General features: G+C 34.0%; 3 protein-coding genes across 6 annotated transcripts; 2 read left to right on the top strand and 1 right to left on the bottom strand.

Annotated features, from left to right (window-relative positions):
* Positions 1 to 1891: 1891 nt before the first annotated feature.
* Positions 1892 to 8574, top strand: LOC109818219 (uncharacterized). The gene is made up of 7 exons (XM_020383682.3): positions 1892 to 2317; positions 2791 to 3097; positions 3205 to 3310; positions 3558 to 3678; positions 3809 to 4585; positions 5259 to 7140; positions 7765 to 8574. The coding sequence occupies exons 2-7, from the start codon at positions 2902 to 2904 to the stop codon at positions 8196 to 8198; spliced, it is 3516 nt and encodes a 1171-aa protein (XP_020239271.1). The 5' UTR covers positions 1892 to 2317; positions 2791 to 2901; the 3' UTR covers positions 8199 to 8574.
* Positions 8575 to 9566: 992 nt separating this feature from the next.
* Positions 9567 to 12428, top strand: LOC109798059 (uncharacterized). Its single transcript, XM_020358267.3, has 5 exons — positions 9567 to 9941; positions 10124 to 10280; positions 10833 to 10883; positions 11114 to 11206; positions 12110 to 12428. The coding sequence occupies exons 1-5, from the start codon at positions 9832 to 9834 to the stop codon at positions 12179 to 12181; spliced, it is 483 nt and encodes a 160-aa protein (XP_020213856.2). The 5' UTR covers positions 9567 to 9831; the 3' UTR covers positions 12182 to 12428.
* A 736-nt stretch (positions 12429 to 13164) lies between these two features.
* On the bottom strand, positions 13165 to 21086 carry EMB2421 (FAD/NAD(P)-binding oxidoreductase family protein). Of its 4 annotated transcripts, none has more exons than XM_029274592.2 (12): positions 20942 to 21086; positions 19885 to 20155; positions 19173 to 19255; positions 18958 to 19093; positions 18274 to 18761; positions 18134 to 18181; positions 17763 to 17937; positions 14935 to 15047; positions 14739 to 14835; positions 14388 to 14607; positions 13994 to 14141; positions 13165 to 13762 (listed from the first exon to the last, which is right to left on the bottom strand). In XM_029274592.2, exons 2-12 carry the CDS (start codon positions 20084 to 20086, stop codon positions 13352 to 13354), a joined length of 2121 nt encoding a protein of 706 aa, XP_029130425.1. In that variant the 5' UTR covers positions 20087 to 20155; positions 20942 to 21086; the 3' UTR covers positions 13165 to 13351. The 4 variants fall into 4 exon arrangements, with proteins under 4 accessions (XP_029130425.1, XP_020210100.1, XP_020210248.1 ...); XM_020354511.3 differs by lacking the exon at positions 20942 to 21086 and adding an exon at positions 20694 to 20935; XM_020354659.3 differs by lacking the exon at positions 20942 to 21086 and adding an exon at positions 20675 to 20935.
* Positions 21087 to 27576: the final 6490 nt, after the last annotated feature.

The following is a 27576-nucleotide window of genomic DNA, read 5'->3' on the forward strand; positions in this document are numbered from 1 at the left end:
AAACCATAAGATGATCAAGATGTTTATGAAATAAATAATTAATACGTTTCTCACTTTCTTTTATACATTTCAGTAAATAATTTTGGTTGGTTCAAGTTTTTTGTACTTTTTTAATTATAATTTAATATAGATACATAGTTAGCATACAAAATTATTTATATGCCCTCAATGAAGTATTGCCCCATTACAAACGAATCTTATTGGCGAAGCATAATATGAATTATTATAGTAATTATATACACATATAGTGTACAAGTGCATAATGTATGGGTACAAAAAAAATGTATGGGTTCCCAATTGCTCTTGTTGATTACTCTTTATTGGCAAAAAAAAAATGTATGGGTACAAAAAAAATTCATTACAAATACAATTAATAGATAGTTATTAGGTTACTTAAATATAATAATAATATAAGTTTGAGTTTTTGATCATACATAAAAAAATTATTGAACTAGACAAAATTTACTTCAATAATACTTGCGTTTTTAAAGAAATTAATTTTCGGTGTAAAAAAAATAAATTATTTTTTTAATTATCGTTATCGATGGAAAGCTTGATGCAAATAATAGAAAGAAAAAAAAGTGCATAATAGGTATAACATAAAGTATAATATTGATTGCTGAGTTTATTTTGTTTAAGCTTCCATTTCATATAATACACTTCAAAATAAAATATAATTTCTTTTACAAATATTATATTTTCCTTGGTCATTATTCCATTCTGAGTCAAAACAGTTTGATAACTTCAGTAATATTATATTGCTACATTATGTCTTCATATTATTATAGTCTCTATTCTCTATGTCCTCTCTTTTATATGTGTATTGTTTAATTGTTGTTATAACTAGGTTAATGACGGTTAGCTCAATAAAACTGGATTGAGTTGATATTCGATTCTTATTTCTTAATGTTTTAGTTGTTGTTTAAAATAATGTATAATAGTTGTCAAATAATGTTTGGAATCTGTTAAATATAATTAACAACCACGAAGTAAACTTTCATGTACGAATAATTTTGTCCCAGCTAAGGTTTATAGCCAGGAATTTAGATAATGTCAAATGATGTTTTAATATTGACAATTGCTTAAAATCAAAGATTATTATTTTTTATGTACCGTTTATATATAAATTTTGTACTATTCATCAATAAGAAAATCATTTTAAGTATAATCTTTAACTTTAAGGTAGTAATTATAAAAACAATATATTTTAATAATTTGAATACTCATTTAATTTGTATATTTTTATAATTTTTACCTTTTAATTCTTATAGTTTAAAAGATACCATATTTGTTTCTTATAATTTCGCAAATTATATATTTTGGGAGGGATTTAGGTGAGAGGAAATTTGTGTATGTATATCCATGATTATTACAAATTGTACATATTGTGAATCATTAATTACTATGAACGATTGAAATTTTGTTTAAAAGATAATAAATAATCTTGGAAAATATTTTATATGTTAATGGGAAATCAATTAATTTTGTTGCATCAAAAAAATATCGCAATAAATTTTTTTTCTTAGATTGAGAATAGTAGATTCTCTCCTCCCATAAAGACAAATATAAACATAGGAAGTTATAATAAAAAAATAATTTAAGAAAAATAATAGTTATTAAGAATGTTACTCTCAACTTTAGATTCTTATATTATTGAGAAAACAAAATTTTCCTGTGTATTGAAGATTGAACGCTTGTCCCTTAATTCCTCTAACAAATAAGGAGGAGAAATCAAAATAAATTAAATATTTATATTAATTAAATTGTAATATTTTTAACAGATAAAATTTGTGAAACATATGGTATTCAAACACATTTTAATTAAATACTTAAAATTACACTCTTTATATCATTCCGTATCTGACATAATTTGGGAAGTATCTTTGTTTAACTCCAAAAGATTAAAAAAACTAAGAAAAAAGGGGGAGAGAAAGAAATTGGATGCTTGCTGTTGAGGGAAGCAGCAAAATCCAAGGACAACAAAGGTTTTGGGTATTATTCTTTCCACTCTATAATTGTTAGTGTTTTTTAATAGGCAGAGGAAAAGAATTTGTGAGGAGAGAGAATAACGGAACAAAATTTTCATTTTATTTTAATTTGATTGCGTTTGTTGCAACCGTTGGATCACTCTAGTTTTCGATCTGTACTTTGGTCGCTCGGACATAGCCATGAATGCTATAGATCCGAGTGTCTGATACAACATTCGTCGCATTGTAATTGGCATTTAAGCTCTGTTTTATCTTCCAACTTGGGATCTTAAGCGCACTCTTCCACATTCCACACTCTCTTTCAAGCAATTTTTTGACTTGGGAATTTGGTAAGTCAAGCACAACTGCTACTAGTTACTACTATACTACTTCTACTACTACTCAATTTTACTATCATGCTTTCTACTTCAATGGCGGCTTGGTGGGTCCCAGTCTTCAATTTCGGGTTTCAATTAGGTTCCCTTTTAGCCCTCAACCCCACAATTGGGATCTGTAAGTGGCAAATGTTCTAGGGTTTTGGGTTCAATTTGGTTTTGGATAATTGTTGTACATGAATGAATGAATGCTGAGGCATTGCATTTTTTAATGGTACAGTTGTTGCCAAGGGTCACTTTTTTAATATGCTGAATTTGCTTTCATTTGTGTTGACTCAGTGTGATGGCAATGTGTGTTGGGTGTTTAGGGGGGGGGGGGTATTGAACTAATCTAATGAACATAGAAAAGATAGCAAATGGGTGATAGAAGCTTGTTTTTGGTATTTTTTTTAGCTGAAATTGATGTTTGAGGCTTGAATTTGTTGTAGGTTTGAGCTTAATTATGGGTTGCTTGTTGGGGTGTAGAAGTTTTTTTGTTTTGGCTTGTGTGGAGAGGTTGGGGTGGTGACACTCGTGTGACACTGCATTTGGTTGTGGAGATGCCGCCTTCCCCGGCATTGAGATACTCTCCCGGGAGAGAGCCGAGAGCTGATGGTCACAAGCGGGGGCGCAGTCTTGAAAGTGGATTGCTTTTCCGGGAGAAGGATGATGATCTTGCTTTGTTCAATGAAATGCAAACCAGAGAGAAGGATAGTTTTTTGCTTCAGGCGTCTGATGACTTGGAAGAATCGTTCTGTAATTTTCTTTACTTGCATCCTACGAAGATAATTTTACATATTTGGTTGCTGCATTTGGGTGATATTCATGCATTTCTTCCTTTTGTCTGGGGTATTGTTGTACAGCTACAAAGTTGAGACATATTTCTGATGTCAAGCTTGGAATCTCCATTCCTGGTCGAGGAGAAACCAGTGACTTGCTTAATGATGGTGAAAAGAATGATTACGACTGGTGGGTCATATTCCATATGTTTTAGCTTTCCGCTATTAAATTGGATTGTGCGTCGTGTTCAAATTATTTAACTCTGATTCTAACTATTTGCAGTTATCTTTATTTCATGTTAATAATGCATAAATGTGGTTGGATGATAATTCACGTTTCTTGATCACAAAGCTTGAGACTTTGATGTGCATCAATTTATTTCTGGTCTTTACTGATTACCTCACTGATGCCATGTCTCGTATGATTCATTTTGAAGGTTATTGACACCCCCAGACACACCACTGTTTCCTTCGTTAGATGATGAGCCATCAATGACTAGTTTTGCAAGCAGAGGAAGGCCTCAGAGTAAACCCATTTCCATATCAAGATCCTCTACGGTGAGCTTTTGAATACATTTATATAGTTATGTTGTGCGTAGTTATAATTTTAGGAAAAAATTTCCTCTGAATTTCTTTAATTGTGCTTATACTTATCATTAATCCTATGTTTGATGCCCTTTTTTTTCAGATGGATAAAAGTTACCGAAGCAGTAGGGGTAGTGCAAGTCCAAATCGTTTAAGTCCATCCCCTCGATCAGGAACTAATACATTGCAATCAAGGGGAAGGCCTTCGTCGGTGCCAAATTCCAGTCCAACCCCAAGTGTACGGTATGCCACTCCATCTAGAAGACCATCTCCACCTCCAAGTAAGCCCATGACACCTGCTTCCAAGTATTCCACTTATACTCCCCGAAGGATGAGCACTGGCTCCAGTGGTTCTGTTGTCTCATCAGGAGTTAGGGGAACTTCCCCAGTTAAAGGAGTTAGGGGAACTTCCCCAGTGAAGACAAATCGTGGAAATTCTACGTCACCAAAGATAAGGGCATGGCAAACTAATATTCCTGGCTTTTCTTCTGAAGCTCCTCCCAATCTTCGTACTTCATTGGCTGATCGACCAGCATCATATGTGAGGGGTTCATCTCCTGCATCCAGAAATGGTAGGGACTCTACATCCAAAGTCAGTAGGCAATCAATGTCTCCAACTGCTTCTAGGAGTAGTAGCTCTTTTCATAGTCATGATCGAGACCAATTGAGCTCACGCAGCAAAGGTTCTATTGCATCATCCGGTGATGATGATCTAGACTCTCTGCAATCCATGACAGCGGGTAGCTTAGACAGATTGAGCTCAAGAAGGGGTGGTTCATTTTCAACCAACAAAACTCCTGCTATTTCCAAGAAATCAGCCAGGATTGTGTCCCCAAGTTCTGCTCCTAAAAGATCATTTGATTCAGCTATCCGGCAAATGGTATTATTTTCATCTAATCACGTAAAACAGTTTATTTGGTTTGCTGCCAATTTGTTGGCAGGCAATCATGAAGTGTTTAATTTTCATGCAATTTGAGAATTAGTTCCTTTAAGGTAGTTTCCCTGTGCCTCTGCCAACACTCTCTCCATCCTCCTATGCACACAAACACACTGTCTCCTGTTTACACGTCCCTTCTGATGTGTACCAGGTTACAAAATGGAAAGTTGACTGATTCAACTATCCTTTTTGGCCTGCCGCAAATCTTCAAAATATCTACATTTTTTTGCTTGATTTATGATGCACGTCCTATTATGTACATTTATTTTTAAATTACATTTGATTAGACAACTACTCCCAGCTAATGGCTTCTTATTAAGTTATCTTCAAATTTGTTTGGGGAATGGAGACCTGCATATAACATACTTGTGCTTGCATAATCTCTTTAACTGGGTTTTTATGTTGGTTGACACTTTGAAACTTCTGCTGATCTTTGTAGCAAAGAGGTTAATGTTTGGTGAACATATTAATAAGGAAAATTTGGTTTTCTATTGGACCTAGATCTGTGCAATCTCCCGATTCCCTATTGCATGATTACTTCTTGAACATATCTTAACAATGGTCAGATTTAATAAAAATACTCACTTTTGTTTGCGATCATCAAAATGCTATGCAGGATAGAAAAACTCCTCAGAACATGTTCAGGCCACTTTTATCCAGTGTTCCGAGTACAACTTTTTATGCTGGAAAAGCAAATTCTGCACATCGTTCCCTTGTATCTAGGAATTCATCTGTTACAACAAGCAGCAATGCAAGCTCTGATCAAGGAACAACCTTTGCACTGGATACTGAAGGGAGTGAGCATAATCAAGATGATATGGCAAGTGAAGCTGATAGGATATTATATCCTGATATACATGAAGAAGTGTTTGCATTTGATAAGATTGATGCATTAAATGCAAAAATTGAGCAAGAGATTAATAGGGAATCAGTGGATATCCTGCATAATCAAACCAGAGACCCCAAGCCTGTATTTAGTCTAATTGAATCTGAGGGTTCTATTTCCCACATTCATATTGACACTAGAGTCAATGAAAGTTCAGAAATTACACATGTCAGAGGTGACATTTCTGAAACTGGCAATTTTGAAAATACAGCACTCTGTTCTCATTGTGGTTGTTCTTTTGAGGTCACTAGTCAAGCTGAGAAGAATATTGGGCTTTGTCCAGAATGCAGCAGGAAAACCACATTGTTGAGGGTCACCATCCCTGAGACAACTTTGGCAGCATCTGAAGACCCTTCATTGATTACAACAGACATCCCTAAAGAAGAAAAATCACTATCTAAAACAAACCAACTAATGGTTGCCATTGCATCTGAACTGCCTGAAGAGACAAATGTGGGTGACTTGAGGTTTCCTGGTGAACAGGATGCTGAGGAAAGTCAAACTTCATGTAGTGAACTAAACCAGGATCACTCACAAAACAGTTCTCTTCCAAATTCATTGGCGGAGGTAGGTAGGCAGACATCTGACAACCGGCTAGAGATGAACCAATCTGGAGTTGATTACATGAATCCTGATAGTGAATATGGGGATCAGCATCACTGCAGTGATCGCCCTAATTTGAACATGGACCCCCTGGATGGCACTGGCATTTCTGTATTGCTGAAAAGGTCTAGCAGCAATAAAGGACCTGTATTTCAGGGCAGGACTTTTACTGCCACAACCATATCTTACGATGATCTTTCTCTTGCAAGAGACAGTATTAACAGTTTTAGAAGCTTAATGAGACCTGGTAGTTATTCCGCTTCATCATCAATTGATCTCAGCTCAACTAGGCAAACAGAGTTTCGTGTGCAAAGGCAGCTGAGTGGCAGGAAGTTGGATGTGGACTCTGGATATGACTTGAGGATCAAGCCTCCAAGCACTGCTTCATCTTTCTCTGGAGCTTCAAACCATTCTCGCCATGATTTAGGTCTTATAACTCGAGAGACTGTTGGCAGTACAGAAGGTGGCTTTGTAGAAGAGGTGCCCCGAGTTTTGCAAGAAATCCAAGCTTTGGGAAATACAGTGACAGACATAATCGATGCTTCTTCCATCAATTTAGTTGTTGAGGAAGATAAATTTGAATATGATGATAGTAGTAGAGTAAATAATGCTTGCAGCTCAGAATTTTTGAGTCAGGCTGCTGCTGTTCAGTCTGATGACAATTTAGTCACATCATTTCCAAATCATGGGGATTGTATTTCACATGAAATTGTTGATGATCATCCAAATAATGCTGGGGATGTCTCAGACACAGAAACATCAGCTAAGGATCCAGAGTTATCTAGTCATGAGAAACATGATGTGCAGTGTTTAAATGTTAATAACGAACTGGATGCTTTGGTTACAACCAACTGTTCCACAATTACAGAATCAGAAATAGAAGGGGAAAACTATTGTGAGAATAAAAGCATCCTTGATGACTTTCGGGAACCTTCTGCCCAAAATCCTTCCAACGATTGTCACGCTGCTTCTGTTTCAGAGTTCAATGTCTCTGAGTCCCATGGCATTGGTATGATATTTACTGTATTGAAATTTCAAATAAAAGATATTATATTTACTGATAACTATTGAGACGAGAATAATAGTTTCTCACTCTTCTATTAGAGATGCACTTTTTTATGCATACAACATTGGTTGCATAAAATCTTGAGCAATTTTATGGGATATAACAATGAATAGAATAACAATCTAATATCAGTAAATCTGCAATGTCTTGAAGAGATAGGATATTTTGAAATCTTGATTCATTTTCTGCAATGTAAAATCAGTGATATATTTACTTTTTGTATTCGGGTGCTCATTTATGTGTGCCCTCAACACGTTATGGTCATTTTCTTTGGTCTTTCATGCTACTTTTTAGTTATATATAAAAAAGTATGCAATTGTAATTTATGGTTATTTTAGTGAGAATTCCACAAGCAATGATAGCTGAACTTGTATTTTTATTGTTGGGGGCAACCTTGTATGAAGTTCATGGAGCAAAGCATGCCTTTTCAATTTTCTATTGCAAAAGATTCTTCTTCTCTATGTACATTGTGCCTTCTGTGGTTGATATTTTATCTGCGGAAACTTTCGTTGAAAAAAATGTTAGTACATAACCAATTTCTAATAGTTCTTTAATTCTTGATGCCAGAGGAATCAACAGTTACAGTGGAGTGTCAAGGTGCACGCAGCACTAGAAGCCTGACATTTGAAGAGGCAACAGATACAATCCTTTTTTGCAGTTCCATCGTCCATGATCTTGCTTATAAGGCTGCAACAATAGCGATGGAAAAGGAATGTTCTGACCCATTTGAACGTTCTGAACCAACAGTGACCTTATTGGGGAAAGCCAATTCTGACAGAAAGGATAGTCGTGGCCGACCTCTCAGCAGGCGCACTTTGAAATCCCAGAAGGCCAAGACCAAACAGAGGAGGGTGGAAACTGATGTCAAAACCCCTTCTGGCAAGACTGAGAATGATGAAAATATTGATGAGTCTTTCACACAAAATGTTGGGCTTCCTAACAAGGTAGATAGTATGAGGCCCCAAAAGCTTGAATCAAAGTGCAATTGCATCATAATGTGAGAGATCAATGTTCAGGTTGTGCTTACAATTCCTGGCAGCATTTCTGCAATCCCTTTGGCACATACATGGGATCTAAGCCAAGTGCTTGCACATTTATGGTTTTAGGTTGAAGGCTGTTTGGAATAATAAGTTAATAACCATTACCAATTGGTTTGTGTTGGTTCCACTATATTTTGTAACACATGCCACGTTGTGTTTGACATAATTGTAAAGTTATTTTTTCTCCTCCTTATTTTTGTTGGTAAGCCATAAGTTAAGGCATTTTGGAGGACTGTGATGTGCCCCCTCCACTTGCTGCATTCTTGCTTGTTATTTTTATCTCAATTAAGTGATCCATTAAAGGAAGTGTGATGTAGAAAATCATTCATATTCATTACATTGTTGCTAGTCAATTCCTTTTCCTTTTGACTCGAGTGAGTGAACAAATATACACGTGCAGCACGTCAATGAACAGTTTGTCCACTACTTTATTTGTTTTTTCTCGCACCTCACTCCGACAGCATTGTAGCATTGACCTTAGACAATTTATCAAATGACTTATTTTGAGAATGAGTGTATTAAACATTAACAAAGGGAGGAGCGTGGAAGTGTTAAATATATTATATCACATGACTAAAATTATTTTAGAAAATAAACATTGGATATATATATATATATATATATATATATATATATATATATATGTATATATATGTATATGATGTATTATACTAAATGTTTTCGAAATATATAAGGGTCCCATGTAGACATTGATAGCAATATGGGGGGAGTTCTCATCAAGTAACAACGGTTCTGCCTGAATGTTCGTTCATAGGTTACTTTTGAAATCACCGATAATTATTATTTTTATTAAAAATATAGTGAATTTATCGAAAATCACAGTAGAAATACATTAATAATATTATCCCCGAAACACTTTCTAATTTTAATTTCTTAACTCGTTTTCTAAGGATACTTGTCAACATTTTTTATATAGTAAATCAATATTAAAAGTGTCCTAAGGAGTTCATAGTTTTGTTTCGTTAGTCAAAACATTTGTATAACATTTTTCATTTCATTTCACTTGAAGGTAGCATTTGGCATAGGGAATGAAAATGAAATTTTCTTTTCGTCGAAACTATTTCCCCAATTCTTTTAGATGAGATTTCGTGGTTCTAAGTTTTATTGGCCAAGAACTTTCAACTTAAACGAATTTCCAAATTCCAAATTTTGGGTCAATGCAGAACATTTTTATTTGCTGAAACAGTTGCGTTGCGGGAAAGTACATACAAGAAAAAATAATAAAGAAAAGGCTCAACTCAACAAGGGCATAAGAGAATGGCATAATATAAGCATATTCTAAACGTAACTGAAGCAATTTCAGTTGAGAAAGCTAAGACAAGACCGTTATTTTCTGGTTAGTGTAATAATAATAATAATAATAACATCTAGTTCAGAACTCAGAACAAACCCTGTTCTTGTTCTATTGTAACCTTTCCCACCATTCTTGTTCCAAGGAAGAAAAAGAAAAAGAAAAAAAGAAAAAAGAAAGAGAAAAAGAAAAAGGAAAGACATCGGTGACTTGTTTAAAATTAATATTAATAACAGTAATTAAACAAATTATTAGCATTAGATAAATAAAGAGAGAAAGGGGATGAGTGAGGTGGCAGCTACGACGTCGTCTTCAATGATGCGCAATTACCCTCTCATTTCCGCCATTGTTGCTTTCGCCATCGCACAATTCATCAAGTTTTTCACCGCCTGGTTTGTTCCTTTTTCCTTTCTATTGTCTAGTGCTGGGTTTGGATCACAATTGAATGCAATAGTTTAGAAAAAAAAAAGTTTTTTTTTTTCTTCTATTTTTGAGGTTTTTGGTTTGGCTAATTATATGTCAATTTTAACTATGGTTAATTGAGGGTTGGTTAATTAATGTTGTTATTGTGAAGGTATAAGGAAAAAAGATGGGATCCGAAGCAACTTATTGGATCTGGTGGAATGCCTTCGTCCCATTCAGCTACTGTCACTGCTCTTGCCGCTGCAATTGGGTTCCATGAAGGCTTTGGAGGGCCTCTTTTTGCTACAGCTTTGGTTCTGGCTCTTATTGTATGTCTTTGTTCTTCAAATCAATCATTTTGTGGAGATTTCATGAAGGGCTTGGTGTTTTTTCTTTGTTACAAAGTGTGGTATTATGTTGGAGATTCAATTCAACCTATTCTATTTTTCATGTCTACACTTGTGGGAATGGACATGTGTGTGTATTGTGTAGTTTGCAATTGCATGGCTTATGTTTGGATTGATAGAAAAGGAATGACTGGAATGAATTGAAATGTTACTTGGTTCAATAGTTCAAAAAATAGGATGAAATGGAATGGAACTAATGGGGGATACATTCCAAGCCACGTAATTCAATACTCCTCCTTTTCTTCCCTTCCAGTTTGGAGGGTACTAGCTAGATCTTTTATTTTTGTTTTACCTTAAAATATCCAAACAAAAGAATGGTAGCTTTATTTCATTTCATTCTACTTATGCCTTGATATCCAAATATGGTCGCTGTTATGAAAGGATTTGATGTCCTAAAAACTAGGTTAGACAATGAGAAAATTTTTCATAGGTTATATGGTTGGACAAGTTTCTGATATGGGATATTGCCTGCAGGTGATGTATGATGCTACTGGTGTAAGGTTGCAAGCGGGACGCCAAGCAGAGGTTTGTTGCCTTGTGTTGTTAGTTTATTTTTCACCTAGGACACTTTGTCTTTGCTTTACTTGTGCACCATATTCTGTCCTATGCAATTCTTTCATGCCAAACATGAGATTTGAAAGGCCACAGAAGCTTTTTCTGTTTGCCTACGGTTACAGAGAAAGATGTCTTTTATTTTTTCGTTTTGGTTGATTTCAATTTCTTTTAACTGAAATTAAATGACTGGATTTTTGCAGCTTTTGAACCAAATTGTGTTCGAACTTCCTGCTGAACATCCTCTGGCTGAAAGCAGACCACTCCGGGAACTTCTTGGGCATACCCCTCCTCAGGTTCACCATTTTGTATTTGATTGCCTCTTATGATTATTTGATGGGTCTATGTCAAAGGAATTTAGCATGTCATTAGCTTGTAAACTTCATAGAATGACATTATTTTCTTGAAACCTGTAAACATAGGGATTTTGATGTATGATAACTGTTTATGCTTAAAATATAATTAAAGAGCACTATGTTGTTTACTCAATGTGTGACTGCTACTGATTGAGAAAACTAGGTAATGATTGTATTGTTATTTGTCAGGAATGGATTCTCAATTGAGATTTTCACTTAGATTTTCTACATTGAAAGTCCCCACTATCAAAATTCCATACCTTTTTTTATTATTTAAATTCTATCTTTGTTGTTTTTAAGAAAAAAAATGTTGCATGAGGGGATCCAAACCCTTATTTGTCTTTAATGAACATTAAAGTCTATGTTTTATCATGTTATATTATGCTTTCTTTGAGATGTTATGGGCTGAGATTTTCCTTGGGATATATATACATATCAGGATTCTATCATACTCATAATATCTTACATGGTAGTACTAAGTGAACGATGCGCCTGTCCATACAGCATACATAGATAATAATGTGCCAAAACGATGGTTTCAAATCATTAACAAGGTTATAGCATTTTCATTGACACATATTTTGGAAAGGCTCTGCTTCACTTATGGTTTGAATTATTTCCAGTTCTTCAAGTCTATTTGTATCTCATTTATGGTCATAGCATTCTCCTTGGGTTATATATTTTGTATATTCCTTGGGAAAAAAGGAAGGTCAAATAGGTATTCCAGTATTATAGATAAAATGGTTTCATGATATGAGTGTGTGAATTTTGATCTTCGTTGTATTGGCCACTTCTTTTACAAATGGTGGTTTTCTTTTTTAATATTCTCATTACTTACTGCAGGTCATTGCCGGGGGGATACTTGGACTTGTAACAGCAGCTATTGGCTATCTAATAACCATGACTAGTAGTTGAAATTGAGGATACCGTTGTTGGCATCCCTAGAGGAACCTTGTATAGTAATCAAAAACACTCTCTGCTCGAGCCTTGTTCCCTGTTCCTTCAGATTCTAGCCTGCATTCTTCACTTAACCTTCTCATGTCAACTATGGGGATGAAAAATTGAATTGTATTGATTACACTGATAGAATGGAAGTGTTTGTCTTATAATTTTGGAATGGATTTTTTATAGGCTCAACTTGAAGTCATTTTTCTTTCCGTTATCCTGGTTATTTGCGACTCCTGTGATATTACAGGTGCTTCTCCTTTTTTTCCCTCAGTCAAAAGTAATTTTTTTAGTTATTAATTTGACGTTCTTCAACCTATTTACAAATAGATAGTAATATCGAATTTGGTGTATTGGAGCATTTCTGATAGAAATAATTTTCACGACGGTCTCCATAATATAGAGCGCAAGATTGTTTATGATTTAACCATTGATGTCTAACATACTTTGTTTACACATTGCATTCAGTCGTGTACTATATTCTAATTTTCAAAATTGCATAGTACTGCTTTTAGTTATGAGCTAACATAAATCTCCTATGTTTTAATAATAAAAGGTAGTACAAATTGGTAGGTGAATTAGTAGAGTGAGTTAAATGATCAAATCTTGCTTTTGGGAAGAGGGTTTAGCTCTGATACTTAAACCTCATCTGACATACACTAGATGGAATCGGAACCATCTACATTACAAAATAAAATATGGAAGTGTTTTCGACCAAAATTCGGAATGACGCGGTAATTTGTAGTCTCTCCTAGCAACAAACTACGATCTTTTGTAGCAAGGAAAATCCACGATAAATGGTTCTACATCCAAAGAAAACTCCGTAAAATACACGGAATTTGGTTCCAAAAATACACATTTTATAGAATGGCACTTGAAATTCAGTCTAAATAGTAAGATGTCTTTGCAGAGGTTGTTTTCATTGTTAGAATATGTGACTGTGACCATAAAAATTGAACTACTTTAAAAAGACAAATATAAATTTTCTTCAAAGAATCAATACAAATCATGTGTGTATTTTGTTTATTTTGAGTGTACACCCAGTATAGCAAAAGCATTCCACTCTAGGATCCCCAGCAAATCCTGAACTTGTACGCCAGGAATATTCTTGTAAGAATCAATACAAAATGATCTGTATATTTATTTATTATAACGGTGTACTCCCAATATAGCAGAAAAAACCCTTTGCATTTCCACTCTAGGATCCCCAGCAACTCCTGAACTTGTACTCCAGGCAATATGTTCATCAGGTCTAACTAAAATAGCCCCTCTGTTTGTGATGTTACACATACCCCACCAATTTGAAGTTGATGACCGAACTTCAACAACATCTGTATAATTCTTCCAAGGAGATAGTGCTGCTTTACTTCCTTCCTCAAGTCCTTCAGCAGAATCAGTAGACCAAAAAATACACACTTTGAGAGAAATTTCTAGTTCCTCAGCCACCTTGAATGCTTCACAGGCTAGACGATAAGATTCCTCCACAGGTGCTATGATGAGAATGAACTCAACTGTATCTCCTGACACAAGATCAAGTGTAGAAACAGTCTCCTACAAAACATTCCTCATACTTTAACAACAAAAGAAGAAACTTGATGTTTCAAATCAGTAAAAATCCACTAGTTAAACCTGAAACCAGCGATCCCAAATTCCAATGAAGGAAAAATAGTTTTTGTTATATATTTAAGTTGCAAATTGGTATTATTTAAAATAAAAGTAAACTCTTTAATCATTAGCTTAACATGAATATTATGCATTATATATTTAAACTGTGCCACAAACCTCACTTAATGGGTTTACTCTCACAAACATATGAGGCAATCTTGATCCTGACTGTGCCGAAGGGGTGTAGTCCCTCCTACGCCCTGTTAATACTTCTGGAGGACTCTCAACATTATAACTCTCTGGCACAAGTGCTCCTTGTAGGTACCTAAGTTCAACAATTCTGAGTTAGATAGGCACCCACAAAGGCTCATGCATCATATGATCTATCCATCAAAAACATAAATGAAATGACACATGATTATAATTTATAAATGATGCTAACCATAAATTTGGTTGACTGACTAATATATAAATAAAAATTTATAACTAAAGAAACAGCTAGAGCTAGAGAAATACGAGAATGGTGATATATAGCTCAACAATACAAATGTGGAAAATTATTCAGTGATACCTAAAACCAAGATCTTCTGCAGGGAACTGAAGTTGAAGGCTTTTTCCTTCTTCCAATATACGTCTTAGCTTAGCCAACCTTGAGGATCCAAGAGGGTTGCTTTCATTTAGGACAAATTCTGAGACCTGTGCACGTCCTATACCAAAAATTCCGTCCAAAGCTACCTTCTGCAATCCGGATGGTAAGATGGAACCAATCCCATTAATAATAAATTGATGTACTGCAATTAAATGAGGAAGAAACATTTAAATGTCAGTTAAGTTACCAATGAAAGTGTTGTATTTAATTGTTTGTAAGAGTACCAGATTGATGATGAAGCAAACAATCATTACATATTATAATTTTGTGTACCTGTGTTTGCAATAGTTGGATCAAGACCAAGTGCAGCAGGAACAGACATGGCAGCTTTATAGTTTTCTAGACTTAATCTTGTATTGAATAAAGCAATCTGACAATAATAGACAGCAATTAATGTCGATCAGTTAATCTAACATTAATATAAATATAAATATACATTCAAAAAATGTAACAGGACATAAAGCACTACCGGTTTACGTTCGATTTCATAGGTATTTAGCATCGAAGATGGGGCAATACCCTTAATCACAGAAGCAATTTTCCAGGCAAGATTATGGGCATCCTGAATGCCAGTATTCATTCCTGCAATACCACATCAATATTTCATGTCAAATTGCTTAATTTAATTTACATCAACATAATATGGTGCGTTTGAATCCTATAGCTGTCACTTTGAGCAGGATTGTACCTAACCATCACCTTCAGTGCAGACTTGTGCATTCCCAAAAGTAGAACAGTACATCAATCTTGACTCTAAGATCTTCTAAAATCACTTGATGTGGTTAACCACATTCATGCAAGTGTACTTTTATTCAGTCACTTTGAAAATAATTTACAGAATTATTGTGCCAAAGATTTTTGAAACAAATATTATAATAAAATATCCACACGCAGAAATTTAATCAAGTACCTATCATTTAGTTAATTCATCCTAAATACATGGATATGTCTAAGCCCCTACTTGAAGCACCAATACCACACTAAACAACCTCCTCCATCTAACACTAGCATGCACTTGTGATGCTAGATATTTCCAGCATGTTCATTGTTCAATGTCTTAATTGATTTCCTTTCCCATATTGGATTTGAATGCTCTCATTTTCCTTAGGGCCTATGAGAACGGAGGAGTTTGTACAGGAAGGAGAAAGGTTGATTTTTCATTTCTAAATTTAGAAAATTATAAAATATTTATAAAAATGGATACGAATTGTTAGGAACCATGAATTAGGAAAGAGAAAGAAAAGAAAGATTTTATTGAATATGTTGAAAAGAACAAAAAATAGGAGAGAAATATCTCCTCCAAGGGTTTCCCCTTCACAAAGGATTTCTCCTTTCACAAAGAGCTAATGCTCAATTTACAAATGTGAACAAATCTGAATCCTCCCCTCTACCAAGTAACCTCTTATTTATAGATGTGATGGGCCTAGCCCATGATATCTTTATAACTAATAACTATTCTAATTCCCTTTATTCTATATCCTAACAATACCACCCCCTTGAAAACCAACCTTGTCCTCAAGGTTGGAATCTGAAAACCAAAAAAAAAAATGACATCAAAACACACTATAGTTGGGGCTAAAGTGAAACAACACCCCTAAAAACTACTTTTTCATAGGTTTGGGCAATTGGACCCACTTTGTAGAATTCCAAATCTACCCCTTCCTCTTTCTCATCCTCTAGAGCCAAATCACTTGCTCTAACAGAATGTGTCTCTTTGTTGTCTACCTATGATGGATCAGCAACGAACCCTTTGGCCACTGCATACAAACCCATGTCTGGCGGCTTCGGTGGTAGTGGAGATGGTGGACTTCGTATAACTTGAATCACAATTGTTGCCTTCGTACTTTCCTTTTGCCTAGGCTCCATTGTCATGTTGACATCCATAGATGCAACAATGTTATGTTTAATGATGAAGGCTCGCCTAGAAAGTGGTCTTCCCCACCACATATAGCGTTGTTCTTGATGATTGAAACTTCTTTATTTCTGTTTTCTAACTTCAAGAATTGCAACAGATTACTGTTACACCTTAGACTGCTACCCTTCATGTTAATTCTCTGTTCTATGCTTCCATCAAAGGTGGGTAACTCAACTTGTTTTTCCCAAGAATGCACCAGGTCACCTCTGCAATCTGACTCACTGCCTTTGGTATTTTATGCATTTTTCTTGAATCTGTCCAGAACTGGGTTGCTGGTGCCAATGTCTTCTGTCAAGTCCTGTTTTTGCAATAGGTGATCAAGATCCTCCTGAAGCTTATCTTTTTCCCCAAGTTTTGTTGTGATCTCATTAATGAGTTTCTTGATCTTTGAAACCTCATTGAGTCTCTTCTTAATCTCAGATTTTTCGCCACCATAATCTTGATCTTCAAACTTTCTTTGTCCCTTTTCTTTTCTTGCTTCAAGAATCTTTTGATCAATGATGTGGAGAGTGACTCCCAATCAGAATCTGGGTTCTTTTGGCTCCAAAAGTAGAACCACCACATTGCTACTCCTTCCATGCTCATGAAAGCATATTGCAACTTATGGAAAGAATGAATTTCTTGCACTTAAAGAATTTCTCAGCCTTAGCAATCCACCCCAATGGGTTTGTACCCACAAAGACTGGCATATTGCAACTTATGGAAAGAATGAATTTCTTGCACTTCAAAGAATTTCTCAGCCTTAGCAATCCACCCCAATGGGTTTGTACCCACAAAGACTGGCAGCTTCCCCTTGGCCCAAATATATGCTTCCTCCATCTCTAGGAACACTGGCTCTCCCTCGAAGATTCGGCAGGTCGGACCAATTGTTAGGAACTAAGAATTAGGAAAGAGAAAGAAAAGAAAGATTTTATTGAATATGTTGAAAAGAACAAAAAATAGGAGAGAAATATCTTCTCCAAGGGTTTCCCCTTCACAAAGGATTTCTCCTTTCACAAAGAGCTAATGCTCAATTTACAAATGTGAACAAATCTGAATCCTCCCCTCTACCAAGTAACCTCCTATTTATAGATGTGATGGGCCTAGCCCATGATATCTTTATAACTAATAACTATTCTAATTCCCTTTATTCTATATCCTAACAACAAAGTTCAGAATATGGGAAATGGCAATGCCATGCATAGAAAAAGAAAGATACAACCAAGTTCTGCACATGGAAACTTAAATCTGTCACTTCCTGTGAGACTGTCATGTTCCCAAGCAAAAAGAGGAAAAATCCAGATTCTGCCCTATTTTGCATACATAAAAAGTCATATATTACAGATTATTTTTACGTACACTAGTTGACATCTACAATCTTCAATAAATATAGAGCAACTAACCAAATCCACCAGCAGGAGGAAAACGATGAGCAGCATCACCAGCAAGTAATATTCGGTTGCCACTACATATAAACCTCTCGGCTACTTCAGCATGCATAATCCATGGCTTTATATCAATTACATTTACATCTCCAAACTCTCGACCAACAAGTTTGCTGATTAATTTCTTACATGCCTAAAACAAATCAAATGTATTATGCATGTCAACAGGAATGAATAATATCATAATGTTAGTTTATATGCATACTACAATATATTGTTGCCCACTTACAAACTCTAAATTTTAACTTCAGCACATATATTTTATCCATTATATTATGACAGATTATATTTAAAAAGGCTATAAACAATCTGTTACGGATGAATTATACCTTTGGACTGAAATCCTCAATTGTTTGCTGAGGTGGATAAAAGGGTATCTGCAATAATATAATTTGAATCACAATAAATCAGTTGTAACTTGTAAAACAATATGATGACATTTTTGCATTTTATGTAAATCATATCACACCTGAAATACAAATTCCCCTTGCCTGAGATCATGAGCAACAAGGACCCCAATAGCTTCAGTATTGAAGATAAAAAAAAGCATACCAGGATTCTCCTTAAGCAAAAACTGTCCAAGGTCTCTACTAAAGAAATGGATACTGACAAGTTTTTGCAAGTCCTTCTCACCTCTCATTTCTATTCCTACAAGCTTTCTTACAGTACTTGCTGCACCATCTGTACCAATAAGGATGTTACAGTGAATGTTCTGTTCTACACGCTTCCCTTTAATGATAGAAGATGCAGTCACTGTTACAAAGTCATTGCTGGAATCAATGGCTACACACTCATGGCCCATCATTATCTTTTTATCACAAGACTGTTCCTTTCCTCCCAAGCTTTCAGGTGCACATGTTTGAAAGCCTAGATTTTCAAGTTGCTTGAGTAGTAACATAGTCAGCTTGTACTGTGAGAAGTGTGCAACAGAGACTGGGCTGACAACTTGCTCAAGATCTGATAATAAATACAATATATATGAATATTCCAAAGATCAATGTTGACCAAAATGAACAATATCATGTAGTCTATTTGTTGATATACTGCATATTTTGAAGGCCATGCATAAATAATGTCAAAACCACATTGAAAATAGTAATCTTTCTACTGCTATCAGATCGGAAATCGGCTCTCATGGACTATGAAATAGCACCTTGAGGTTGTATGTGATCTACAGATCCAAGAATTGAACCAGAGAGGGAAGTACAATATATAAATTTCCTCCATAAATCTACTGGTGGTTGAGACCTTTGAATTTCTTCAACAAGGCCATCAATTTTGCGGAATATCTAAAATGGCACCACTTATCAAAATAAATCATAATGCTTTTTTGGAAATAAAATAATTTATCAAAAAAATGTTTTTAACCTCCATGGACCGATTGTTGATGAAATGTGCTTGTGGATGTTTTGAAAATGCCTTGTTTCTCTCCAAAACTGTGCAATTAATACCTATAATAAACAGTATATATATATCAACACAAATGAAAGCATGGAGTAATTTGATGATATAAGAAGAAAAAATTACAATGTGGAGTACATCATTAACCACATTTTTAATAAAACTATAAAAGTAGCATGACCAGCACATCAAAAAGATTAAAAGAAACTCAAATAAAACATTATTTGTTCAGATATTCTTTTATGCCATATGTATAAACAATAGAGAAGAAGAAAATTACTTTCCATAACCAAGTTATAAACTGAAAACATTATTCATAATTTCATATTGTTATTTACCACTATTGTTGCATTCTCCGATAAGCAACAACAAATTAACAAAGGAAACTCCATAGCTCATTTTAAAACCTTGCATTATCTATTACAGATAATTCTTTCAACAAATATACACAACAATGAAGAAATAGAAATTACTGTCATTCAAAATTTACCAACTTAAAACATGATATATCTTGTCATATTTGTTGTAGCATTTCCAGACATGTATAACAAGGAGTGCCCAATGTTACTTAGAACCTTACATTGGGATGCCAAAAACAATATGTCACGTCTATGACTATGACATCTACAACAAGCAGTCGGCATTAATAAATAGGAATGCCTTAACTTTTAAGGTTTACCTAATTTTGTGAGAAGAATAGAGAGAACAAGACCCACAGGTCCTGCGCCAATGATCAGAATTGGATGTACCACATCATTGCCATTAAGAACTCCATCCTTTGAGAAGCCTCTGTGTTGCATATGCTGAATTGCGTATGCTCTATTTCGAGTTTTGTCCTTGAAGGGGTAATTATTCCTTCTCATAAACCTTAGAAACCCCATGACACTAAAATTTAAAAGCTAGGCTCAGCTGTTCTCCGAGAACAAGAAGATTCTAGGCTGAATAGTAATCTGGAAAAAAAAAAAAGAAAAAAAAAAAAGAGCAAAACTCAAAAACTCCAGCACCATCACAGACTATTATTGTTACGACCTGGACATTCATCGACAATAAAGGAAACAGTTCATGTCATTATTTAAATCATGCAGTAACTACAACCTCCCAAAGGATGCTAGCAACAAGCAAGGCCACTGAATTTGAAAATAAATAAATAATTAATAAATAAACAGTTCAGCCCGCGAAATATGGCCGCAGGGGCCACAGTTTCTGAAGAAACATTCTCAACACCATACTAAGGTTTCTATGATTCAGACCTTATATCAAACATGTTATGGGCAGCTATAGAATCAACCAAGCAATATGACTAAATTCACAACCAAATCCACAAGATGTACAGAGCAGATCACACCATGCAAGACATTAATTAAAATGGAACAAATGATAGAGTAACACTAAACTATGCATCTATCCCATTGCTCATTGGATATAAGAGCAAAATGAAGTTGGCAAACTACTGAAAAGAAGGACAATACGAATTAGTTTGTAGCTTGCCTACTACTATTAACCAGAGGAGGATGTGTTTCACTGCTGCAAATATTCTATTCACTGTTTAGGCATGAATGATGTAAGATTCTTCTCATTTTAGTCTCTCACAATGGGTGATGTTTTAAGCATTGAATAAGAGCTAAATTTGGTGCAATTGAATTCCTAAGTGTACTGTACGAGGATCACTTCCGAAATCTCATCTCAAATTCAACCCAGAAAAAAGGGAACAACGTGACAACGACAAACACACTTGCCTGACCCAAAATCTCTTGTTAGTTTTGAGCTTAGAGACGGGTTCTAGCCTGGAAGGTTCCCACGGTAGGAAACAGAGTTGAACCATCAGATGAAATATTATAAAATTAAATGGCTGTGATCTTAAGTGGTATACCGGACGGAGAGGTAAACATTGAATTAGATTCTCTTTAAAATAAATAATTTACGTGGACTCACCTGCTCAACATTTAGGTCTCTTTGTGGTAGTCCCTGTCAACCACCCAAACTACGAGTGTTCAGTTAGATACAACCGCCAATAACTTTATATCTTTTAATCGAGTAGTTAAAAATTTAAATTTAGTTTTGAATATAAAAAAAATATTTTGTGTGTTCATAATTCACAGTTTCACACCATAGATTAGTTACTATTTATGACGAAAAAATATTCTAATTCTATTAATATCATGGTTAAAAACAAAAATCATTGTTTATGAAATACTTAAAATCATTAACGATAAAAAAAATATGAAATATAGCTATTTAATATACACATTTTGTTAGACTAATTTATTCTTCAATACCTCAGTTGCACCTCAAACCACCCATTAATCTCTTTAAAACTTAAAACTTAATTAGACTAAATTAGCCTTTTACAAAGTTAGTTTCCATCCTTCAAAAGTTTTCCTTAAAACTTAGTACAAAATTAAGCAAAAAAAAAAAACAAAAAATTTGTTTTAGCTTAATGTGTCATCGTCCTTAATATATTTTTCTTGTTTTATGTCTTTAACTATTAAGTCTTATAAGAAATATTAAGTGACATAAGACTAAAATTATGTTTTCATAAGATAGTCTTGTATTATAAGTATTTTTAGGTTTAGACCAATCATTAATATAATATCAATATACAAGTTATATTAGTTTTGACAAAATTCAAGAATTTATACCAAATTAAACTCATTAGCATTTACATGTTACATTAATAAAAACACAATCACAATATATGACACATATTATACAAGATAAATCATTATATATTCATAGACTTTATATTGATTATTATTTAGTTTTAAAAAAAATTATAAACAAAAACAAACAAAAAAAAATAACAGAAGCGATCACATGGTCAGTTTCTTTATAAAAAAATGATTATAAATCTAATTTATTCATTCTCCCTCCCTAGCTCCTTATCCCGTGTTGCAAAATTAGTTGAATAAAAAAAATGTCTTTAGCTTCCTTTCCCTCCAATAACTATTGTCTCTTTTTCAAAATATAATAGAGTGAAAATCTATCTTTAATTGTTCTATTTGTTACCATGTTCTATTTATTGTGATTTTTTAATCAAATGCTTAGTTTTTTTAACTCCGACCACAAAATTTTAGAATTTAACAAATGTTTGGGCCAAGTAATAATTATTGAGTTTTTGCTTAAACTAATCGAATTTTTTAGTCTTATTATCTATCATACTCAAATTTTTTGTGCTGCCTTCTTAACATTTTACTTTCTAACTTTTTATTTTATTTTTCTCTATTTTAATTCTTTTTTGTCTCTTTAAGGCTACTTGCAAACAAAACAAAAGAAGAAGAAAAACCGAAACAATCAAGGACAACCGTTCAAATTCTATCATATATTAACATGTTATATTAATAAAAAAAAATAACTCTAATCACATTAAAGAATATTTGTCATTCTTTTCATAATAGTATCACGTGGTTTTGGAGATAAAAGCCTTTTTATGTGTCCATAAACATTAAAACTATATGAAGCAAAATCATTTACTATTTTGTATACTCTTTTCATTATATAAATACAATTTTTTTTTATACTTAATCTCAACAAAATGTCTTCCTATGCTACAAGCAATGGGTCATAATGGGAGTTTAATATTGAAACCAATCAAACAATTTAGTAAAAAATTATTTACTTAATCATTATCTTCTATTTATTCTTTACGTCGTAAATAATATGTAAACATACAAATATTTTATCTTAAATACATTACTAATCTTATAATATTTCTATCATGTTGTTAGATGTTGTTGGCCTATTTAATGCAAGGTCAAACTTTACTCACCATTACTTTAATGGTAAAAGGTTGAGACATCTTTTAGTGAAAATAATAGACAAGAGTTATAACTTAATTATTTAATATAAAATATTATATTTACATGGTTCACATTTTTCTTCTACTAAATATACAAATTTATGTTTCTAGGGAAACAATTGAATGTTTCTCTATGATGATTGTATCAAAACTGTAATAGATTATTTCATTGATGATCATCCATATTCATTATTTCTATTGGTGCCTTGGTGTTTGGATTACATAGATATAAATACTTTACCTTCATCTTATCACTTTTTTCCTATTACTATGATTAATCGATTTTTCTAGGTGAGAAAGTATTCAAATTGTCCCTCTAGTGACTATTTTGAAGCTAGACCCTAACTTGACCAAATACAATTTGTTGAAGAATAAGTATTTTGTTTTAATAATGTGTGTATTTATGTCAAAAATAAAAATACCTAATATAATATATTTTTTATTTTAAATTCACGATTTAACTTACATAAATACTATCCGCTTTGAGGTAATGTCATATTGTTGTCTTAACTCCTAAACAAACTCCTTGATAAGATGTTACATATTTTTACAAAATTACACAACAAAATTTTGAATTATTTTACATAACCTAACTTTTAAAAGCCTGTTTTTTGGGCTCAATATCTTCCTCTAAGTCATCAATAATTGAGAATATTTAAAGTATTTTCTTTAAATTTTATCTAACCATATAATATAAAATTTACAATTTATGTCTTTTTATTCTTATGTGAACTAGATGGTTAATTAAACCTCTTCTATTTATGCTACTATTTTCATGCTTAAACTATTATCTTCTTACCAACTTTTTAAATATATATATTTTTTTAATTAGCTACTATGATGGAGTAGGTAAGTGAAGCGGATGAGATTCTTCCTTTTCCTCCTTTAAGAATCACGATCTTCTTCCTTGAATTTTGATTCCGGATTAATGATCCAAAATTGAGAAGGGATTTGCGAGAACCTATGCTAAGAAGGAAGTATTCTAGCAAGGTACACAAAGGGAAACTCAGCCAAGTTTAGAACACTAGGATTCCTAAGGCTAAGATTATGAACTTTCGGTGACTTTGGGAGAGAATTGGCTAAAGATGAAGTCCAGAAATCTCATAAATGTTAAAGTGATTACAAATGAGAGGTTTAGACTATATATAGATCCAGAGGCAAGCAAGTGGCGCCAAGCTCAAGCTTACCCCATTAGCGCCAAAAGATTTGAATTTCAAATGAGATTTGAAATTCAAAATTTCGGTCACTCATATGCATGGTCGTGATCTTAGGCTAAACTTGCATCTAAATGTCATTTAGGAGGCATTTAGAGTGGATTTGGTGCGCACATGTTTAGCCCCACTAGGCTTAAAACATGTGACTCTAAATTCATGTTAAATGACTTATAAATGAAACCTAGATTTAGTCTCCTTGACCTATTCTAATATTCCTTCAATATTTATACTCTAATGACCTAAATACAATAGTCAACTAAATACAATCAATGAAAAATAATAAAAGAAATAAAATGAGTCAAATATTGGGTACTAAAATACTCAAGATCCATTAAGCCAAAAAATAGGCCCATGAAGCATAAGACCCAAAAATCATAATTTAAGTGGTCCAAAATACAAGACTAATAAATGTAAATCCTATACTACTCATTTAAGAAAATAACATGGTGGTCAATGTAAAGCCCATATGTAAAGTACCATGAATTCACCAAACTCTGAAGCAGTCAAATCTTGAAGTAATCTCCTAGCCATAACTTTAATGGTAGACTTTTGATTCATACTATTTTCATGCGTAAACTATTCTCTTCTTACCAACTTTTTAAATATATTTTTTTAATTATCTATACAATATATAATAATAAGAACTGACTCGATATCTGTGAGTGCTTGTAATCCTACTCGAGAAAAATGATAAAGAAAGAATTTGTAAAAAGAGAGAAGAAGAGAAAGATCAATAGAAAACTTCAAGAATATGATTTCATGTGTGCACCGAAACACTTTAGAGTTGGGTTATATATACAGTACAAATGACAAACTTTATCTAAGGGATAAAAACAGAAAATAACAACTAATCCTATATCTAACAGTAACTGAATATAGCTAAAAACAAGAAACAGCTATAACTAGATAAGTATAGAATGAAGATATTATCATTCTATTTCTAATACCCCTCTCAAGGTGGGCATGTATATTGTGAAGTCCCAACTTGGAAATAGCTATGTTAAAAGGATTAGGATAAAGAGACTTGGTAAATACATCAGCCAATTGACTTGTAGAGGGAACATGTAGTAATTTGATGAGACCATCTTGAATTTTCTGTCTAGTAATATGACAATCAACCTCTATATGTTTGGTTCTCTCATGAAATGTGGGATTTTTAGCAATTTGAATTGATGATTGACTATCACAGAATGTAGTATAAGGAGTTGGAACAGAGATGTGCAGATCTTGGAACAAGTATTGGAGCCATTGTAGCTCACAAGCTAAGGCCCTATATTCAGCTTCAGAAGAGGATCTTGACACAGTAGTTTGTTTCTTCGATTTCCATGTAATCAAGGACTTGCCTAAGAAAACACAATAACCTGTAACAGATCTTCTGGTTGTAGCACAAGTTTCCCAGTCAGAATCTGAAAAAGCTTGAATTTTAAGAGTAGTATTAGATGGATAGAAAAGGCCAAAACCAGGGGCATTCTTCAAGTACTTAAGTATCCTCATTGCTTGTTGCATGTGTGGTTCCCTTGGGCAGGAAACAAATTGACTAAGTTGTTGTACAACAAAGCCAATATCGGGCCTGGTATTAGTCAAATAAAGTAATCTACCAATGAGTCTTCGGAATGGAGAAGGATATGAGAGTATAATGCCTTGATCTGCATGAAGTTTGACACAGGGGTCGGCAGGAGTAGACGAAGGCTTTCAGCCAAGCATGCCTAATTCAGAAAGCAATTCTAAACAATACTTTCTTTGATTTAAAACCAAACCAGTTTTGGATCTAGCAACCTCAAGACCTAAAAAATACTTGAGAGGACCAAGATCTTTAATATGGAATCTGGAATGAAGATGATTTTTCACAAACTGAATCTCTGAGAGGTTATTACCACTGAGAACTATGTCATCGACATAAACTAACAGAACGGTGACCATTGAACCCTTACATTTCATAAATAGAGAGTGGTCTGCGAAGCTTTGTTTGTAGCCCAAGAAGAAAAGCTCGGAAGTCAATTTTTGATTCCAATTTCGACTGGCTTGTTTTAATCCATATATGGATTTTGAAGCTTACAAACAAGCTTTGGATGAGAAAGAGAGAGACCAAGAGGAGGTTTCATGTAAACTTCCTCATGCAAGTCTCCATGTAGGAATGCATTATCAACATCTAGTTGGTGTAAGAACCAGTTGTTGGCACTTGCCAAGGCTAAGAGAAGTCTGACTGTAGTTAGTTTTACTACAGGTGAGAATGTCTCAAAGTAATCAACCCCCTCTGTTTGGGTGAATCCCTTGGCTACTAAGCGAGCTTTGAACCTCTCAATAGAACCATCTGTTTTATGTTTTATCTTGTAGACCCATCGACAACCAACTAATTTCTTGCCAGGAGGAAGATGAACCAATGTCCAAGTGTGATTTCTGTCCAGAGCTTGAAGTTCTGAGGCCATAGCCTGTTTCCAACAATCAATTTGATTTGCTTCTTTGAAAGACCTGGGCTCAACTTGTGCAGAGATGTTATGACAAAAAGAAATATGATCAGGTGAGCAATTATCATAAGAAAGAAACAAGTGCATAGGGTATGGAGTAGAGTGATGAGATTGTGATGCAAAGGTTGCACCACAATAATATTCATCCAAGTATCCACGCCTGTTCTTTACTATAAGAGAAGCTCTAGGAGGAGGAATGGTAATTTGATTGTCCTGAGTATTTTCAGAAATAGTGGGATCGTTAACAACATTATAATTGTTATTATTGTGTGTGTTGTATCAAGTGAAATGGTAAAGTAGAGGGAAAATCAAAGAGAGTGAGGTCAGAAGTAGAATTAACAGTGTAAACTTCATTATGAGAAATGTCCAACAATGAAGTATGATAAGGAAATATAGTCTCATGAAACACCACATTTCTAGAGATAATGACAGATTTGGATTGAAGATTATATAGTACATAACCTTTAGTCCCAGGTTTGTAGCCAAGAAAAATACATTTCAAGCTTCTAGGGGCAAGTTTTGTTCTACCAGCAGTGAGTGAACTAGCATAAGATAGACAGCCAAAGACTTTGAGGTTAGTGAGATCAGGCTTGGTTGAGTGAACAATTTCATAAGGAGATTGGTGATTTAGAAAAGGGGTAGGCAGTCTATTGATAATATGAACAGCTAATTTGAGGGAATGAGACCAAAAAATGTTAGGAACTTTAGCTTGAAAAAGAAGAGCTCTACAAACATTGAGAAGGTGTTGATGTTTCCTCTCAACAATGCCATTTTGTTGAGGGGTCTCAACACAGGAAGTCTCATGAGAAATTCCTTTTGCATTATAAAAATCATTGATGAAAAATTCTTTTCCATTGTCAGATCTTAATTTCTTTAATTTGCATGAAAATTGATTT

The sequence above is a fragment of the Cajanus cajan genome, chromosome 3 (assembly GCF_000230855.2).
Source record: "Cajanus cajan strain Asha chromosome 3, NIPB_CcT2T_4, whole genome shotgun sequence".
NCBI lineage: Eukaryota > Viridiplantae > Streptophyta > Magnoliopsida > Fabales > Fabaceae > Cajanus > Cajanus cajan.

Bases quoted from the DNA above. Each gene is read 5' to 3' on its own strand.
- LOC109818219 (XM_020383682.3), top strand. From the start codon at position 2,902: ATGCCGCCTTCCCCGGCATTGAGATACTCTCCCGGGAGAGAGCCGAGA. The intron at 3,311-3,557 runs GTGGGTCATATT...TTCATTTTGAAG, and splicing joins GAAAAGAATGATTACGACTG to GTTATTGACACCCCCAGACA. The intron at 4,586-5,258 runs GTATTATTTTCA...AATGCTATGCAG, and splicing joins ATTCAGCTATCCGGCAAATG to GATAGAAAAACTCCTCAGAA.
- LOC109798059 (XM_020358267.3), top strand. From the start codon at position 9,832: ATGAGTGAGGTGGCAGCTACGACGTCGTCTTCAATGATGCGCAATTAC. The intron at 10,884-11,113 runs GTTTGTTGCCTT...GGATTTTTGCAG, and splicing joins AAGCGGGACGCCAAGCAGAG to CTTTTGAACCAAATTGTGTT. The intron at 11,207-12,109 runs GTTCACCATTTT...TACTTACTGCAG, and splicing joins TTGGGCATACCCCTCCTCAG to GTCATTGCCGGGGGGATACT.
- EMB2421 (XM_029274592.2), bottom strand. From the start codon at position 20,086: ATGGGGTTTCTAAGGTTTATGAGAAGGAATAATTACCCCTTCAAGGAC. The intron at 18,762-18,957 runs GTGCTATTTCAT...ATTTATTATCAG, and splicing joins AGATCACATACAACCTCAAG to ATCTTGAGCAAGTTGTCAGC. The intron at 14,836-14,934 runs GTAGTGCTTTAT...TATTATTGTCAG, and splicing joins ATGAAATCGAACGTAAACCG to ATTGCTTTATTCAATACAAG.